At 47.5% G+C, this 15042-nt stretch overlaps 1 protein-coding gene across 2 annotated transcripts in view; it reads left to right on the top strand.

Moving 5' to 3' along the window:
• Positions 1–11610, top strand: part of LOC133118081 (ras and Rab interactor 2-like) — a 36213-nt gene extending 24603 nt beyond the window's left edge. For both annotated transcript variants that reach the window (XM_061227775.1, XM_061227777.1), the window contains exons 8-12: positions 1218–2207; positions 6500–6808; positions 7045–7176; positions 8407–8570; positions 9277–11610. In XM_061227775.1, the coding sequence (XP_061083759.1) occupies positions 1218–2207; positions 6500–6808; positions 7045–7176; positions 8407–8570; positions 9277–9657 (1976 nt within the window). In that variant the 3' untranslated portion in view covers positions 9658–11610. The remainder of the gene's footprint in view (positions 1–1217; positions 2208–6499; positions 6809–7044; positions 7177–8406; positions 8571–9276) is intronic.
• The last annotated feature ends 3432 nt before the right edge of the window (positions 11611–15042 follow it).

Below are 15042 nucleotides of genomic sequence, written 5' to 3'. Positions count from 1 at the left end.
AGCGCACAGAATTAGTCTTAACTACTTCAGTGTGTTATTTTTCAAGCTGTAGTTTTCATTCACTCGGCAAAGTGTAATCCCCAGCAAAACAAAGTGCATGTAATTGTGCATAAATCAACAATGTTGCTTTTATTCATTTAAGCCATAGGTCTTATTTAATTATCTTAGGCCGTGGTTCTTTTTTGTGGGGGGGGGGGCCTTTTATGAATAGCACACAAAATATCCTGACGGTATATTTAGTATTGTGTGTTGTTGTTTTTTGGGGGTGTGTTATCAGATTTAAATCTTGGCTTCTGGTTTTGGCATGTCAATGCTCAGTTTTGACAGTTTGTTGACAGTTTCCTGACAGTTTCCCAGCACTGTACAACACACCTTCAGGAGCTGGAACTTCCCGCCCACTTCAAAAGAAAACACACACCCTCCCCATATTGCCTCTGAGGTGCAGTCATGGTCAATGTGTAGCTGTGACTTACTGCATCTTAAAGTTTCTTTGTATTTAGTATTTCATGGTTTTTTCTGCGATTGCATAAAACCCTTAAAAAACATGCTATGATATTTCATATCAGACTGACTGCTAGGAAATGCATATTGTGTGTGAGCAGCCACTGAAACACTTTGACACTCACACCACCAAGATAAGATGGCCTTATGTGTCTCTGCTGCGTAGGTACTGCCTAGTAATAGTCTTGATAGTGCTAAGACATCACATTCTTACGGACTGAGAAAAATATTTTTGCGGAAAATGAGTTGCGGTTGCTCGTTTCTGAGAACTTTGTTGCTGGGTAGTTGGGGGGGGGGGGGGGGAGAATAATTCCAGCACAATTAAAGGGGAGTGAATGATAAGACGAGTAGAATAACACTAACAGGATTACTGCATTCTCAGACGCTGTGGGGAAAAGCGTGTTTTCGGTCAGAGGAGGGAGGGAGGGAGGGAAGGAGGGAGGGACTGGGAGGAGTGAAAGATCCCTCCCACCTCCATATGTGACTCATACCACTGTGTTTGTCGGCAGAACTGATTAAGAATTCACTTGCGAAAGGACTGTTCCTAACTTCTCTGTCTCGCAGCCCAGTACATACCGCTACGGACCGCAAACAGAAAATCGCCTTGACAAACGGGCCTTTGTTGTGCAGTTTGCTGAAGGCTTTGGTGTGCTGACGTGTAGGTAACCCTGCTGTGTGGTAGTTTTCCTGACGCTCTTCCCGCTTGGCTCCGACAGCGTTCTGGGACTCTGCCGGCCGGAGGAGAGACTCGCCGCAGCCCGGACGAGACCGAGGCTGGAGAGGGGCCACCCTGCCCGCCCTGCGCACGCGAGCCCCATCGCAGCTGGAGTGCAGCCGGCCCAACGGGGCCCTGTGCTTCATCAACCCGCTGTTCCTGCGGACGCACCGTCTCCCGGAGGAGCCCTCGGCCCCCAAACCCCCCTCCACAGCCCGAGGCAAGGTCGCCTGGGTGAACAGCGAACCGCCCTCAACGAAGACCCGGGACCCCGGTTCGGACACGGCCCGAGACGGTAGAGCCATGCCTGAGACGGCCAGTTGGATCGGCCCCTCGCCCGGCGCGGGCCCCGCCAGCGCCCCCATCGACGTCCCCCCGGCGCAGGTCCTGCTGCGGCCGCACCCCGACCCCCTGGACGACTCGCTGTCCCCGCACACGCGGCCCGGCTCCACCGAGGAGCCCGACCGCAACGCCCCGGGGGGCCTGCGGCTCAGCAACATCAGCTCCTCCTCCTCGTCCGACTCGGTGGACTTCAGCCCCGAGATCTTCCTGCAGGGCCCCGGGGCCTCGGTCGTGGGCGACAGCAGCCTGGACGACGAAGAGGACGACTTCGAGGCCCGGGCGGGGAGCGACCCCGAAAGCACGCCGTCCCCGTCCTCCCGCCCCTCCCGCCTGCGGAGGAGCAGCTTCGCCCTGCCCACCACCCTCAAGGGCAAGTTCCGCAAGATGAGCGACGTGTTCAGCGCCCTGCGCACGCCCGAGAAGAGGCTGCAGCGGCAGGTCCTGGAGCTCTCCCAGGACAAGGACTCGTACTTCGGCTCCCTGGTGCAGGACCACATCAGCTTCCTGCAGGAGAACCGGGGCGCTCACACCTCGGGGGAGGACCTCCTGCAGACCCTGCGGCAGTTCATGACCCAGCTCAAGGCCTACCTGTGCCAGAGCTCGGAGCTCGACCCCTCCCTGCTGCAGCTCATCCACGAGAGCCAGATCGGTGAGCCCCGTCGCCTGCCCCACTGCTCACACCCCCCCTGCAGCTTTATGTTACAGCCCTTAAGATTCCTTCACGTGCCACAGGGAAAACATGTTATGCCCTTGAATTTAGGAAAAACACCCAAGGACTTTTTTCTTTTTTTTCTTATTAACATTCAATAGAGGTGATTTGAAATGCTGTATTGATGGTCTGTAGTATATGTTATACAGTATTGCTTGATCTGCATGGGTCATTGAATTTGAGCAGACTGATTCCATGAAGTCCTTTAATTGGGGGATATGCTCGTAATGGAACCCTTGGTATTCCATTTCTAATTAGAACTTCAAAGGGCATTGCTGTGACTGATTGATGTCCTCGCCTGGATTCAGTGGCGTTTGACATGAGTATGGGGGACTTTGAATGCAGTGCCTTGTACTCCAGTGTGAGGGGGTATCTCTCAGTCGTGGTCAAAGGCAGTGCAGTTTAAGTTTGCATGTGTGGAGGGCTGGTATTTGGTCAAAGCAAAGGGTTGTATGGGGTTATGCAGGTGTTGGGTTTCCAAGCAACCAGCCAGCCTATGAGCTCAGTCCCTGGGCAGAAACCTGTTATTCCTGGTCCCTACAGCGCTGTTGCCTTTGCGTGACAAGGCTCTCATGACACGGCAGGGGTTGTTTATCCAGGTTATTCACTGAAAATGTTATCTTGTCGCCTGCTAGTACACAATTTGACTGCCATCTATTGACAAATCAGTAGTCAGGAAGACCATTGTTTCTCTGGTCTAAACAATGTTGTTTAGAGACTATTGTCATTTATTGACTATTGACTGTTGACTACTGAGTACTGATTTTGCTGAGACCTGAGCTGCTACTCGCCAAGGAGTGCAGCATTTCACGCCCCTGCCGTTTGTGTGTACTGCAAAGGGTTCACGCTAAAACTGTCCGTTCATGGATGATAGCGGTGCTTCTCTCTCTCTCCCTCCTTTTCATATTCTCTCTCACTCACTCTCACTCTCTCCCTCTTTTTCATATTCTCTATCTCTCTCACTTTCACTCTCTCTCATTCTCACTCTCTCTCACTTTCCCTCCCTCTCTTTCTCTCTATCGTGCCAGGCTGAACAGAAGCAGGCTTTGAGGGAAGTTCTGTTGCTCTCCTGTGTTGTTGAGTTTTGTTGGTGCTCATTTCCCTTTCGTGGGCAGGGGGACGTGACCATAGTAAAAATGGAGAACGGGCCCCTTGTTCCACGCTTGGCTCTCTGGTCAGCAACAAGTGGGTCAGTGTTTACTACCCCGACATTGAAATATACCGTGGTCTGGACTGAGCAGGTTTTTCTGGGCCCTGTTCAGCTGGTCTGTATATTGTGATCAGTATTGTGATTGTGTTGACAGAGCAGAGCGATACACCGGAGTGGACAGGCACCCCTGAAGTTACATTATGGGGTGGCACAGTTTTGTTAGAGCTGCAGTGCTTAAGAGGAGAGACTCATCAAGAACTTAACTGAGCTCTTTTTCAGCTTACTGGCATGAAAGGATAACATGAATCATACGTTCCATAGTTATTTAAAAACCATTCAACGCTGTGTGTGTGTGTGTGTGCGTGTGCGTGTGTCTTTGTCTATGTGTGTGTATGTGTGTGTGTCTTTGTCTGGGTGTGTGTGTGTCTTTGTCTATATGTGTGTATGTGTCATTGTGTCTTTTTTTGTGTGCGTGTCTTTGTGTGTGTATGCGTGTGCGGGTCTTTGTGTGTGTGCGTGTCTTTGCATGTGTGTGTATGCGCGCGCACGCGTGTGTGTGTGTGTGTGTGTGTGTGTGTGTGTGTGTCTATGTGTGTCTTTGTGTCTGTGTCTTTGTGTGTGTGTGTGTGCGTGTGTGTGTTTCTGTTGCGTGGGAAGCATAAGAGGAACATCAGAGCTGCTTCTGTGTCTTTGCCTGAGGGGATATGCAAGTGGGCACAAATCACAGATCCTGTTTCAAGGGCTGTTTATTTTTAGCAGTGAGGACATTACTAAAGAAGAAGATGATTGTCCTTCATTTATTTGTCCATTTAGTGTAGTTCTGTACATCTGCAGGTTCTGCAGTGTGTAGTTCTGTACATCTGCAGGTTCTGCAGTGTGTAGTTCTGTACATCTGCAGGTTCTGCAGTGTGTAGTTCTGTACATCTGCAGGTTCTGCAGTGTGTAGTTCTGTACATCTGCAGGTTCTGCAGTGTGTAGTTCTGTACATCTGCAGGTTCTGCAGTGTGTAGTTCTGTACATCTGCAGGTTCTGCAGTGTGTAGTTCTGTACATCTGCAGGGGCTGTAGTGTGTAGTTCTGTACATCTGCAGGTTCTGCAGTGTGTAGTTCTGTACATCTGCAGGTTCTGCAGTGTGTAGTTCTGTACATCTGCAGGTTCTGCAGTGTGTAGTTCTGTACATCTGCTGGTTCTGCAGTGTGTAGTTCTGTACATCTGCAGGTTCTGCAGTGTGTAGTTCTGTACATCTGCAGGGGCTGCAGTGTGTAGTTCTGTACATCTGCAGGGGCTGCAGTGTGTAGTTCTGTACATCTGCAGGTTCTGCAGTGTGTAGTTCTGTACATCTGCAGGGGCAGAAGCTGTGACTCATGACAGCTGGGGTCCAGTGGATACCACATGTGGCCCACTTTTGTATTTCCCAGGATTATTGGCACATTCCAGGGTGCAAGAATTCTGACTCACGTGCCTGCCCCCAACCCCCCCCCTCCCTCAGAAACACACACACACACACACACACACACACACACACACAGACACACACACAGATGAGTCATAAGTCAGCTTCTCCGTCCCAAAAGCATGTTTACCGTTTGTGAAAGAGGGGTTCTGGGCAAGAGCCGGAATGGCGTCTTTGTGATCCGTCTGAATGGTCTGAATAGTCACACACAGTGTTGACGGATGCTAGCAGCTGAGGCTAAAACCGAGGCCTGTACTTCCCTGCAGCCAGCTGCAAACAGTCCACAGTTTAACATGTGATTAAGACATGGGTGTGACTGAGAGCAAATGGGTGTCGATGTAGACCTCATACTGCATGTATGAAGCAACTCCTTGGGTGTCAAAACCAGGTCGACCAGTTGAGTTGCTTCAGTTACCAGCTCCTTTTTTGAATTTCGTTCTCCAGGAAACAACGAGCCGGGGTAGGTGCTGTAATTTGATAGCCCTGGGCTGCCCACAAGGAAATCAAATTTCTTCTTTCTGAGAAGCACAAATCACCAAAATAACCAGTTTGTCGTGGAGGTGTTTGTTGTTGTTCCTATGTGTGTGTGTAGTGATTAAACCCACTGAGAGATGGATGAGATCTGGCAGAAGTCGCCGAACTGGGAACCTGTTTGCCTGTCTTCCAAGTGAACGTAATGAGATCCAGAACAGTGCCACGCACTCGGGCTGTCTGTGTCATGGCATCACACAGTAAAGCTCCCCTACGTGTTATTTTCCCAAAGGCAGTCCCTGTTTGCTGTTTTGCAGCTGCAGTATTTAAAAGAGCCATTCCGCCCGGGGCCCTCTGCTGGAAACCTACATTGGGGCGATATCAGACAGGATCCATAAGCAGGATCAATAAGTGCACTCATGATGGAGGACTAGCACAATACTGCAGTCTGCTGTAGACCCTCTAGCACACGGCTGCAGCAGCAGTGGATCACGGTTTCAGACTTCCTGTCCATATAGTCATTTTGTGTGCGTGTGTGCGTGTGTGTGTGTGTGCTTTCCCAAAGGAAAGTCACAACAAAGCATTATTTAGTATAGTCTTAGCTGAAGCTAACTTGGCTAACTTCCGGGCCACCCGGCCTTACCCAAAATGGTGTGTTCAGAGGACGTGTGCTGGGTGGCGCCGGGCTCTTTTCAGCTGAAGTAAAGTTTTTAAGTGGATTACCGTCGGTTAATCCAATCTCTTTTCTTTGAAGCTTATTGTCCTGGGAGGACTCCTCTGGTTTGCGTGGCGTTGAATAATGGCTAACAGAGTCACGTCTCCTGTTGAGGCCCGCTATAGGTGAAGCTCAATGAGAGCTTAATGCTGCTGTGGGAATGAGGGCTTAAGACAGCTTAAGGAAAAACGCATTACGTTGGTGCTCAGAAGGCCGTCTGCAATGCCGTCAGTATTTGGAAGCCCATCGGCACAATTACGTGTCTACAGGGCTCATACAATTGTGTTGTGTCTTCAACTTTTATATGAAATTAACTTCATTGAGTTGAACTGATCTCTCCCTCCGTTCCTCTACAGACCAGGTCCTGGAGAAGTTTGGTCTTCACTCTGATCAGCTCCTGTAGGATAAGACTAACCCTCCTGTCCCTCTCCCTCTCTCCACAGACGAGGTCCTGGAGAAGGCCATGCACAAGTGCGTGCTGAAGCCCCTGAAGGGCGTGGTCGACGCGGCCCTGCGGGACTGCCAGGTGAACAGCGGGGCGTGGCAGCAGCTGAGGGAGAACCTGCCGCTGGCCAAAGCCAAGGAGCCCCAGGAGCTGGGCGTGGAGGGGGCCGTGCCCCCCGACCCGGACGCCATCGAGAGGATACGCCACAAGTTCCTGGTCATGGGCAAACTGTACTCGCCCGAGAAGAAGGTGGCCATGCTGCTGCGGGTGTGCAAGCAAATCTACACAATCATGGAGGAAAACTCAGGTACGCCCCCACCGAGAGCCTCTCTCTGGCTGCTTTCCAAGTGTTTATTCAAAGACAGGGCACTCTATTGTGTGTACTGGGTGGAGGAGTGCTGTGTGGGTTTTTAAGGCGCAAGCATTCTCACACAAGCACGAAGCCCGAATACACACACGCACACACACACACACACACACACACACACACACACACACACACACTCTGTCTGACCAGCCGCGCCGTGTGTTTGTGTGTGACAGAGAGGCTTTACGGCGCGGATGACTTTTTGCCCATGTTGACCTACGTCCTGGCGCAGTGCGAAATGCCCCAGCTGGACGCCGAGATCCAGTACATGATGGAGCTCTTGGACCCCTCCCTCCTGCAAGGAGAAGGTACGACATCTCACCTCTCACCCCTCGCCCTGACCCACTTACCGCAGGAACACCAACAAATCATTCTCGCCTTGTCATTCAGACCACAGTCGCTCACGTGCCTGCCTCTTGTGGTCTTGGCTGAGCCGACCCTTGAGGCTAGCGCCACTGCAAAGCAGCTGTCTCTTTCTCACAGGAATGCTGTTCGACTCACTGTGTTTGGAAAGGCCACATGTAGACTGTTCTACCAGTAGACAGAGGAAAAATACAGGGGAAGGCACAAAAACAGAGAGAGAGTGAGACAAAGAGAGAAGAGACAAAGACTGATTGGCCGAGACACAGTCTACAGGTGCTGATATACAGTACAACAGCACAATCCACATTGTTTACATTAAATAGAAACGCTGTTTTGGTCCGTGTTGTTTCTGAGCCTTCACTGGAGTGTAGTATACATCCAGACAAGCCCCAGTGAAACCCAACAAACCTGTCTGGAGTTCCAATCACCCCTGTCTGTTAACAGATATTTACAGATATCTGTAAAATCAGTGGAAATGTACAGATAATGTAAACCACAGCCAACAGAAGTACTATCTCGCAGTCATGGGACACAGTGGCTAGATTTGTGAGGAGGGTTGCCAACTGATAATAGTCTACCGTGTATGTTAGAAGGACAACATACGTAAATGTTTTCAACTCTTACTCTTACAGTGACCTTTCAAACATGTCTGTCCAGATTTTCTCATGGGGCAAGGGGGGGGAGTGTTCCTCATTTTTTATGGTGAGCTAGTCGTTGTGTTTATTTATAGCGTTGCCTGGCAACAGTAGCTACTGGAATTCCCATATAACTATTTTGTTTGGCGGAGCCAAATGAATCATTAAATCAGCATCTAGGGTCTGAAATTATTGTCTCAAATTACCATTAGTTGTTCAATAGCCTTGTCTATAGAACTGTTGTATAAAGGCAATATCACACTCAAGGTCGTGGAGTTATATTGTACAGCTGTGAGTGACTTCAGCTGTCAGCCTGTGGGCTCACTCCTACGACCGTGATAATTTAACGCCGCTCCCTCTGGTGCATGTTGCTTAAGTATTGCCTAGAATTAATTGACATTAAATTAATTACATGTTTTGTATCATTCCAAGACATGTGAGTCATTTAAGGTGCGCGACTTGCACGATTGTGAGGCAAGCCCAATATCCACACGAACATACAGAACTGAAATCTAAGGTAGCCCTGTCCCTCTCCTCCAGGCGGGTATTACCTGACCAGCGCGTACGGAGCGATGGCCCTCATCAGAAACTTCCAGGAGGAGAAGCGAGCTCGCACCCTGAGCTCGGAGACGCGCAACACGCTCCACCAGTGGCACCGCAGACGCACCTCCGAGCGCGTCCGGCCCTGCATCGAAGACTTCCAGGTACCGCCCAAACGCAGGCGGCCAAGGGACGCTTCTCTCCTGCACAGGGTTGAGGAGAAGGACGCGGAGAGGGGAGTCGGACAAAGGAAGCCCTCGTTCGTTAGTTATGTGTGACTCCACGTGCGTCTAAAGCTGTTCTTGGACAGACTTATATTCTGCAGCTGCTGGCTGGACTGGGACATACGTACTTTGTGTCGCTGCTAACTTGACTTGGACAAGCTTGCATTGTGTAGCTGCTACATTAGCTATACTCGGACACGCTTGCATTGTTTAGCTGCTACATTAGCTATGCTCGGACACGCTTGCATTGCGTAGCTGCTAGCGATATGTGGACAAACATCTGTTGTGTTGCTAAATACACGAACGCGCCCTGTCCCTCAGTATGTGACAAACACAAATGGCTAGACATACCACTGTTAGCACCGCCAAGTGTACATCTACGGTATTACATTCTCCACTCTGCTGACTGCCAACTAAGGTTCAAGCAGAGTTCCTCAGCCCTGGCCCTGGAGGGTGGCATGATGTTTTAATCATCGCTCAGAACTTATTTGACCAATCAAAGCAGCCGATGGCGCAGTGAACTCGCTCCTCTGGCAGCCCCCCCCCCCCCCTCCAGGCCCAGGACGGAGGACGGTGGAGAGTGGAAGGCCCAGACTGAATGCTGGCGCTTGAGCGGCTGAGTGCGTCTCTCCCTGTGTTTGTGCAGAACTACCTGCGCGTGGCCCTGCTGGAGGCTGGCGGGGGCTGTACGGCCAAGACCTTCCCGGTGCCGCCCGCGTTCACCACCGCGGACGTGTGCCGCCTGTGCGCCCGCCGCTTCCGCGTGGGCGACCCCGAGAGCCACGCCCTGTTCCTGCTGACCGGGGACCGCGTGCAGCAGCTGGCCCCCGACACCCGGCCGCAGAGGATCAAGGCCGAGCTGCACGGCCAGCCCCGACCGCCCCGCTTCCACTTCCTGTACCGGCGGGTCTCCCGGCCGCCCGCCGACCGGCCCCCGAGGGCCGGAGGAATCCGCCACAAGCCGGGGGAAAATCGGTCCCTTGACAGCCGCAAGGAAGGGGGAAGCAGTAAAGGAGTGGGGTCCTGACTCTCTGTCTCTCGCTCTATTTTTAAACCGTCGGAAACCGCGTACGCCGGTGACTCATCAGCACGGGGGGGAAATTAGCTTGCACTTTTCCTCAACCGCAAAGCTAATGTGTTACAGATTAGTCACGAGAGCTGGAGCAGCCATGCCAAGCAGGGGTCCTTTAATGTGTTCGGGCATGCTGAGGGCAGCTACGCAAGGGGCCCTGTAATGAATTCTTCCCCAGCTTTTGGTAGCCTTTAAGCTTAAGTACTTGTATTTGAAGGCTGTTGGGAGTGTGGGTCTGTAGGCTACCTCACCTCCTCCCAGACACTATCCATACTGTACAACTGTTGACCTAACGGAAGCATCAACAGTGAATGCTCTTAAGTGGACAGGATCAAGCAGCATTCTGGGATTTGTAGGCTGTAGTATTATCTGACTGTTACGTACTGGATTTAAGGATGGCGTATTTCTCCGAAATGAAGGCAACAAAAATAATAAAAAATAATCAAATGTATATACCTGTACAGTAATTATATATTTTTATTCAGCAAATTTCCTTTTTGACACATTTTCTGTTACAGTTGCTGGTAAACTGTATTATATAGATTATTCATTTTTTTATGTGATTTAAACATATTTCCTGTGTGTCAACTTAATGAAGCAGACATTGTTGTCACTGATTGCCAAATTCTCACCAGTGATGCCTAAAATACCAATATTAATAACTTGGAAATCTGTACCCTAAATGTGGAATATTTGCACATTGATAAAATAAAAACAAGAACAGTCTGAAATGTGTATCATGTTGACCAAACCCACTGCGGGAGAAGACTAAATATCACCATTATTATTGAGATGATGAATGGCTTTGCTGTTATTAAACTTATCTTTCCAGTCTCCTCCCAAAAGTACTGCCTACTTAAGTATGTAAGTACGTAAACAAGGGACAGCTGTGTCTGGTTTGACATTGAAAGCTCGGCCGGGGGTTTGAGAATGTTTAAGGGTTTTGTTCCATTAGGACAGAGGCCCAGCTGAAAATACAATGACATCATTACAGTCCTCAATCAATCGTCTAAGAAACATGTAATTACAGTAATGACTGTATCTTGTATAAAAGACAATGCCCTCTAAGTCCACCTTAGAAGGCAATATCCTTTTTCGCACCCTAGTTTAGGGTTAACAAGTAATTGGAAGATTCTTAGAAGTGTCTCATCACCAAGGATACCATGATAGTGCTTGAAATAGAAAACAAATATCATTATGTTATATGTGATCATTAGTGCCTCATATGGGTTGACTAAAACATTTGAAACGGAACTGAATTTTTACAAATAAGTAAAATGCATAAAAACTCAAATCAAACCATACTCCTTGTAATTCTGAGATTGTATAGTTGTATTCTTAATTTACTTGGGGCTTAAAGGCTACTTGGGGGGGCATTAACAGGGCGTTGCTGCAAAAGAGCATGTACGCTCAGTCAACTTACCCTGTATAAATAAAGGTTAATAAATAATAATAAAATAATTGAGTGGTTCAATGAGTGGTCCAGACAAACCACACTCATGGCAGGTACACTTTAAACACTGTCAAAAACACTATAATTTTATTTGTTTGAAAATGTATACGGTAAGGTGGAGTGTCAAAATGGTATTTATGCATTTGTGTAGCTCCTCTAATATGAAATTTAAAGATGAAATAATCTGTAAAATATGTATTTATAGTCTGTGCTGGATTTTCACAGACCACTTTAAAAATATGCCATTTAATGTGTCAATACTGTGCGTTTATGCTGAATCTCCATTTGGGAAAGCTATGTATAGTATTCCTTTTTAGATACCGTGAAAGCCATTTCTTACGTTGGGTCATGTATCCTGTATATATTTCATTTACACACAGTGGATTGTAGTAATATGTATAATCCTGTTTGTATAATGCTGTTTAAATGAATAAATTGATTACCGGTTCCAATAAGGTACTGTGTACTGTTGTGTACTGTTGTGTACAGTTATCTGCATGTTTGGTCACATCAGTCAAAAACGAAAGAATAACTGGGGGGGGCGGGGGATTTAATGTTTAAAGTAGCTTCTTGGTAGTCAGTTCCTCAATCAGTCCAGAAAATCATGCAGCATGTTAGTATGAGATTTTGTTTTGTTTATTTGTGTCTAAAATATGTATGAGAAATAACGTTTCCGCTGTCTATGCAAAATGCCTTTCATTGTAGTTTCAGAGGATTATAGTTAACCTTCCCGAAAGGCAATTTAAAGTCGAGTGTTTACCGACACGCAAATGTAGGAGACATTCCTGATGCTTTCCAAAAGAATCTCTTCCTCATTCATCGGGCATTGTTCTCTAAAATCAGGAAATTAAAACCACCTGCGAATCTACCCTGGGATCTGTTGGGTTGGGATTCACCTAAACTGTCCCCTGCGGTTCAGCGCTGGGGTCACATCCTCAGAGCGTTTCCTTCACCTTCCCCTTTCGCTGCTCTGCCGTGACCTCCCACACACCCGACAGGTATTTATGTGTCGCTGGCAGACCGTGATAAAGACATCCCCCGCATATCGCACAGAGGAAACGGCATGCAAATATTACTTCCACAGTGACCGCAATATGTGGCGTGGACAGTGAGTGTAGACTTCCGGCACGATCAGAGAATGGGGGTTGGGGGTTTCACCTGAAGCCAATTCAGTTTTTTCTGCAAATTAAAAATACCATTCAAAGCCAACCTACGTATCTGTAACGCCATTATTATTTATAGGTAAAATAATTATTTCCTTATTAAGAGTATATACTCATAATATTTTGTAAAGGATAAATGGTACCACTAGGGGTTGTATTTAAATATATTATTTCATAGTAACTTTATTTTATTTTATTTTTAACTGGGAGAAATGCCAATGTCACACCACAATCCATTCACTATTTACAGTCCAGTCCAGAATTATTGGTGCCCTTGATGAAAATTAGCAACAAATAATACCATTACCCAGATCTATTGTAATTTTCCAACATGTGGAAAATATTTTACTTTATTAATGATTCAATGGAATCGGCCAAAATGACACAAAAGTTTCACAATTACAGGCACCCCTGTTTTTAGTACTTGGTGCAGCCTCCCCTGGCAAGGATAATGGCACTGAGCCTATTTCTATGATGTTTAATAAGGTTGGAGAAGACATTTGGAGGGATCTAGAACTATTCCTCCATGCAGAACCTTTCAACATCCTTAGGTTTTGCGCTTATGGACTGCCCTCTTCAATTCAGACTACATGTTTTTGATGGGGTTTAAGTCCGGAGACTGAGATGGCCATTGCAAAACATTGATTTTGATTTCGCAGAACCATTTCTCTGTTGATTTTGAAGTATGTTTGGGGTCATTGTCTTCTTGGAAGGTCCACCTACGGCCAAGTCTCAGCTTCCTGGCAGAGGCAACCAGATTTTTGGCTAAAATGTCCTGGTACTCGATGGAATTCATTATGCCATTGATCTTAACAAGAGCCCCTGGACAACTGGCAGCAAAACAGCCCCAAAGCATCAATGATCCACCACCATATTTGACTGTAGGTATGAGCTGCTTTTCCTTGTATGCATCCCTTTTTTGACGCCAAACATGCCAACGGTGTACATGGCCAAAAAGTTCAATTTTGTTCTCATCTGACCATAGCACCCTATTCCAGTCATAGTTCCAATGACGTTTCGCGAACTCCAGAAGTTTGAATTTGTTGGTTGTTCTCAGTTAGGGCTTTCTTCGTGCAACCCTTCCAAAGAGCCTGTTGGTATGGAGGAGGCGTCTTATGGTTGATTTTGAGACTTTGTGACGGAGTGCCACTCCATTCCAAAGTGTGCAAAAACGGTGCCTTCCAAGGCGCCTTCAATTGATTGATTTTGAAGGCAGCATCGAGGCATAGCCGTTTGCTCTTTGTACAGCCTTCCAAATCTTCCTGTTCCTTTGTGCGCCTTCTCGCACGTGTCCGCTTCAACAAGGCCCATCACTCAGTCAGCTAGAAAGCCGATTCTAGGTCAGTCACAGGCCGGCTCTGTAAGATTCCACTCCGCCACGCTTCGCCGACACCGGCTGTCACTCTGTCACGGAAGTGGAGCTTGAAAAAAGCATTCCGCGCACACTCCATCATCAGGGCTCTGGTTTCAGTGTGTCCGTATCGCTTTCAAACGCAATGGCAGTTTCACACGAGCTGTGGGAATATCGCCTCTTTTCTCAGTGCAGATCTTCAAACAGAGCCCAAGTGATCATAAAGGGACCATTTTCCCACCTTTGCCTTCACGGTGGGGCTGCTGCAAGTCAAGGGCACATAGAGGCCTTGCGGTGGAGTCACAGACAGGAAAATGTCATAGTTTCCCAAATGGGAATTTTCACAGACTGATATACTTTAATATCGCGCCTTTATCCAAAGCGCTGTACGATTGATGCTTCTCATTCACCCATTCATACACACACTCACACACCAACGGCGATTGGCTGCCTTGCAAGGCACAAACCAGCTCGTCAGGAACATTTTGTCTTGCTCAGGGACACACCCAGGGCGGGATCGAATCGGCAACCCTCTGACTGCCAGATGACAAAATAGCGTGGGTGAAATACGGGCGATTTGGAGATGATTAGGTTCACGGGGGGCTTTAATTTTGAGGTAATGAATGGGAATTAATGAATGAGTACAGCTAGGTGCTGGAAGAACAGGTGGGCAGAACTTACATTTGTCCCAAAACAAAAATATATTAACATTTATGTTCTGGTTTCTGTACCTTCATACTTTCATACTTTAATCAATTGTTGAAAAATTAATTGTGCTCCAGGATATCTTAAATTGAGGTTTGTTTAAAATCTTGCAGGCTCTGAATATGATTTAGTGAGCTGTATCACCTTTTGAAAGCAGGATATATGCAACTTGGCATGTTTGTGTAAAGCCTACACTGCCATCTTGTGGATCACTATGGTATGAGCTTCCTGTTTCAGGCGCGTAGCGCGCTAACTTGTATGTTTCAACAAACATTGAATGTTCAGCTTTTTAGGATGACTACTTATTGCATGCTACCCAAATGCCAATTAGTGGAAATATTAATGGTATTTTTCAATTACAGATTTCAAGTACAATATCTAAAGGCTACCTGATAAATGCTCTCAACTGCACTATTCATTTTTCAGGACATGCCAGTAAATGACAAAAGTCTATGTAGATTATGCTCATAGTGTTTAACTATAAGCATTTTTCAGACCCATCAAACTGGTCTGAATGCTCAACACCTGTTCAGCACCGTAGCCATTGTGTGCAAATGTAAGGGCTTACCTGTTTTCCCCTTGCAAATGTAGTAAATGTGTTTTATGACCGAAGAGTGTTTATGTCGTTTTTGTCACAAATTTGTTGATGGAATTTCATTTTATTCAAG

The sequence above is a fragment of the Conger conger genome, chromosome 18 (assembly GCF_963514075.1).
Source record: "Conger conger chromosome 18, fConCon1.1, whole genome shotgun sequence".
Lineage (NCBI taxonomy): Eukaryota > Metazoa > Chordata > Actinopteri > Anguilliformes > Congridae > Conger > Conger conger.
Note: the sequence above shows the minus strand (reverse complement) of the source record. Positions and strands in the feature narration are given on the sequence as shown.